The sequence below is a fragment of the Triticum aestivum genome, chromosome 3A, assembly GCF_018294505.1.
Source record: "Triticum aestivum cultivar Chinese Spring chromosome 3A, IWGSC CS RefSeq v2.1, whole genome shotgun sequence".
NCBI lineage: Eukaryota > Viridiplantae > Streptophyta > Magnoliopsida > Poales > Poaceae > Triticum > Triticum aestivum.
The window spans coordinates 117064606-117067140 of record NC_057800.1 but is presented as its reverse complement, the minus strand read 5'-3'; the positions used below and the strand labels follow the sequence as shown (position 1 = coordinate 117067140).

Genomic DNA, 2535 nt, shown 5'->3' with positions numbered 1-2535 from the left:
AGGGACAGGGAGCCATTGGATCCTTTGGTGGCCAGTATCCAATCTATTATATTACTTTGTATGGTCTGTGTGAATAATTAATAAAAATGGCGGCTTGGTAAGACTAAGGAACAGTGAGCCATTGGATTCTTTGATGGCCTGATCTGCTGTATTATTTTGTATGATCTTTGTGAATAATTAATAAAATGACTGCATACATTGTTGGAGATTTACCCTTCTTTTGCATGCATAGTTGGAGATCTACCCTTCTTTTTAGAAAAAAAAAGAAGGAAGGCAACTGTCTAGGTGATGCACGTCTGGAGCTTGGATGCTCTTTCTTTTGGAGGTTTGATGATGGCTTGTATCAAAATTATTTTCTTTGCTATTTCGTGTCAGTTTAAGGCCGGGCAATCGTCTCCTTTTGCTAAAAAAAATAAGTAAAACGAGACACTAATGAGTATGCAAAAATAAAGGTGTGTCTAATTCTAGATGAGAAATAACCAAGTCTCATTTAACTCCTACATCATTTGACTTTATGCGAAGATTCATGTGGATTTTCTTTTATTTTTTCCTTGCTTAATTAATAATTAAATAGTGTGGAAGTTACATTCTAAAAAATGTGAAAGTTAGATGAAACTTTGTTAATTCTTATCTAGATAAGAATTTAGCATATCCCAGAAAGTTCACTCATATTCTCTCCAAAGAAACCAGGCCCCCAGCTAGGAATAGTTCGATTCATATATTCCATTCAATGCGACAGGGTACGGAACTGCAAAAAACTTAAATGGAGATTCATTACAACACGTAGTACGATAGATCCAAGCTAGCCCACGAAGACACCAACTTACACAACCAAACCATCAACTCAAACGGAACAACCAAAACGCAAGCACACGTCCGTCCGGCCTAAACGCATGCATGCATGAACGCATGCCACAGATATAGGTAACCAGCTATAGCTAAAGCCCACTCGATGGCGATCCGGTCGATCTACACCTTCTTCCCCTCGTTGGCCTTCTTGAACGCCGCCGCCTGCGCCGCCGCGGCACTGTCAGAGCCGCCGGCCACGGCCGCCGCGAATGCGTCCCTCACCTGCTGGGTGGTGTAGGCGAACCCCGGGCGGGTCATGGAGTTGAGCAGGGCTGCGGTGCCCTCGCGCAGCAGCGCGCCGGCGCCGTCGGTCCTCGTGTTCGCCAGCGCGTCCTGGATGCTCATACTCGGCCCGCCGGCGACCGCGCCACCGGCGGCGCCGAAGAAGTGGCTCACCGAACTCGGCCAGCTCCCCAGCGCCGACCAGATCTGCATGGGGTGCGTCCTCCAGTAGCTACGTGCAAAAACAAGTGGAGCGTCACGGGCCCAACACGTCAGTGACTTAACTCGTGGTATTCGCAGAAGAAAGAAAATGCTAGATGCCGGTGTAAGTGGCTTACTCGCATGTCCCGAGGCTGTTGGGGTCGACTGGGATGAGCGGCGTCGGTGTGATAGACCCGTGGCTGCTGTGCGACGGTGCAGCCGGAGTTCCGCTGTAGGAGCCTCCGTCGTGGGCCGGCGTCGGGGAGCTCCCGTAGGCGCCCCCGTCGTGGGACGGCGTGGGTGAGCTGCCGTAGGCACCGCCAGTGGAAGGCGTCGGGGAGCTCCCGTACGCGCCTCCGCCGTGGGATGGCGCGTCCGGAGTGGATCCGTAACCTCCTCCGCTGTGCGACGGGTCAGGCAGCGAACCAGAGCCGCCGTGCGAAGGCGGCGTCCCGTATCCGCCATGCGACGGGTCAGGCACCGTCGACCCGGAGCCGCTGTGCGACGGAGTCGAGCCGGAGCCGCCGTGCGACGGCGTAGTGCCGGAGCCTCCGTGGTAAGGCGGCGTGCCGGAGGAGCCTCCGTGCGAGGGAAGCGGCACGGTGGTGCCCCCGTGGCCGGGGAAGTTGTGCGGGTCGAGCGACGGCACGCAGTCCGGCTTCTTCACGTCATCTGCGAGCACGCCACGAGACCACATTTGTTACAACCTAGCTCACTACTCACCACAAGCTGCATGCAAAAGATCCAGAGTAGCTAGATACGCACCTTGGCTTGCCTTGTCCGTCGGGCTGGTCCTGGCCGAGACGGCGACGAAGGCCTGGGTGGCCAACGCGGCGAGCAGGAAGCTCGCGAGGAGAGCTCTCTGCGCCCCCATGTCCTCTAGCTTCTTCTTCTTCCGCCGCTGCTTCAGTGGGAGCTGCTTCGGTGGTAGTGGAGTGGAGAGGTGGAGTGAACTGAACGACACAGGCGAAGAGAACGGGGTATAAATAGCGGGGTGCAGAAGCTACCAGTACCAGACCGACGCGCCATGAAAATTGATGAGGTCTGTGTGAGAGAGCGTGGTAAATGGAGGTCGCAGAGGCAGAGATGACACCACCGAGTGGTTGGCCAGGGCATTCATTGCGCGCCATGAAACGCACGACCGATCCGAGTAGACAGGGCAAAGGTCATGGACTCATGGTGGACTGGCCTTGCGTGTTTATCACCTACCTAGTGACAATAAATTCATTTCCCTCTTGAAGTTTTTGATTCGGGTTCCAGCTA

The 2535-nt window shown here is 54.1% G+C and overlaps 1 protein-coding gene across 1 annotated transcript; it reads right to left on the bottom strand.

The window, feature by feature from the left end:
• Nucleotides 1-745: 745 nt before the first annotated feature.
• On the bottom strand, nt 746-2289 carry LOC543177 (protodermal factor 1). The gene is made up of 3 exons (XM_044483373.1): nt 2038-2289; nt 1410-1944; nt 746-1303 (listed from the first exon to the last, which is right to left on the bottom strand). Exons 1-3 carry the CDS (start codon nt 2144-2146, stop codon nt 970-972), a joined length of 978 nt encoding a protein of 325 aa, XP_044339308.1. The 5' UTR covers nt 2147-2289; the 3' UTR covers nt 746-969.
• Between the last annotated feature and the right edge of the window lie 246 nt (nt 2290-2535).

Excerpts from the sequence above, each read along its gene's own strand:
- LOC543177 (XM_044483373.1), bottom strand. The coding sequence starts at position 2,146 with ATGGGGGCGCAGAGAGCTCTCCTCGCGAGCTTCCTGCTCGCCGCGTTG. Across the intron at positions 1,945-2,037 it reads GACGGACAAGGCAAGCCAAG|ATGACGTGAAGAAGCCGGAC; the intron begins GTGCGTATCTAG and ends GCGTGCTCGCAG. Across the intron at positions 1,304-1,409 it reads AACAGCCTCGGGACATGCGA|CTACTGGAGGACGCACCCCA; the intron begins GTAAGCCACTTA and ends TTTTGCACGTAG.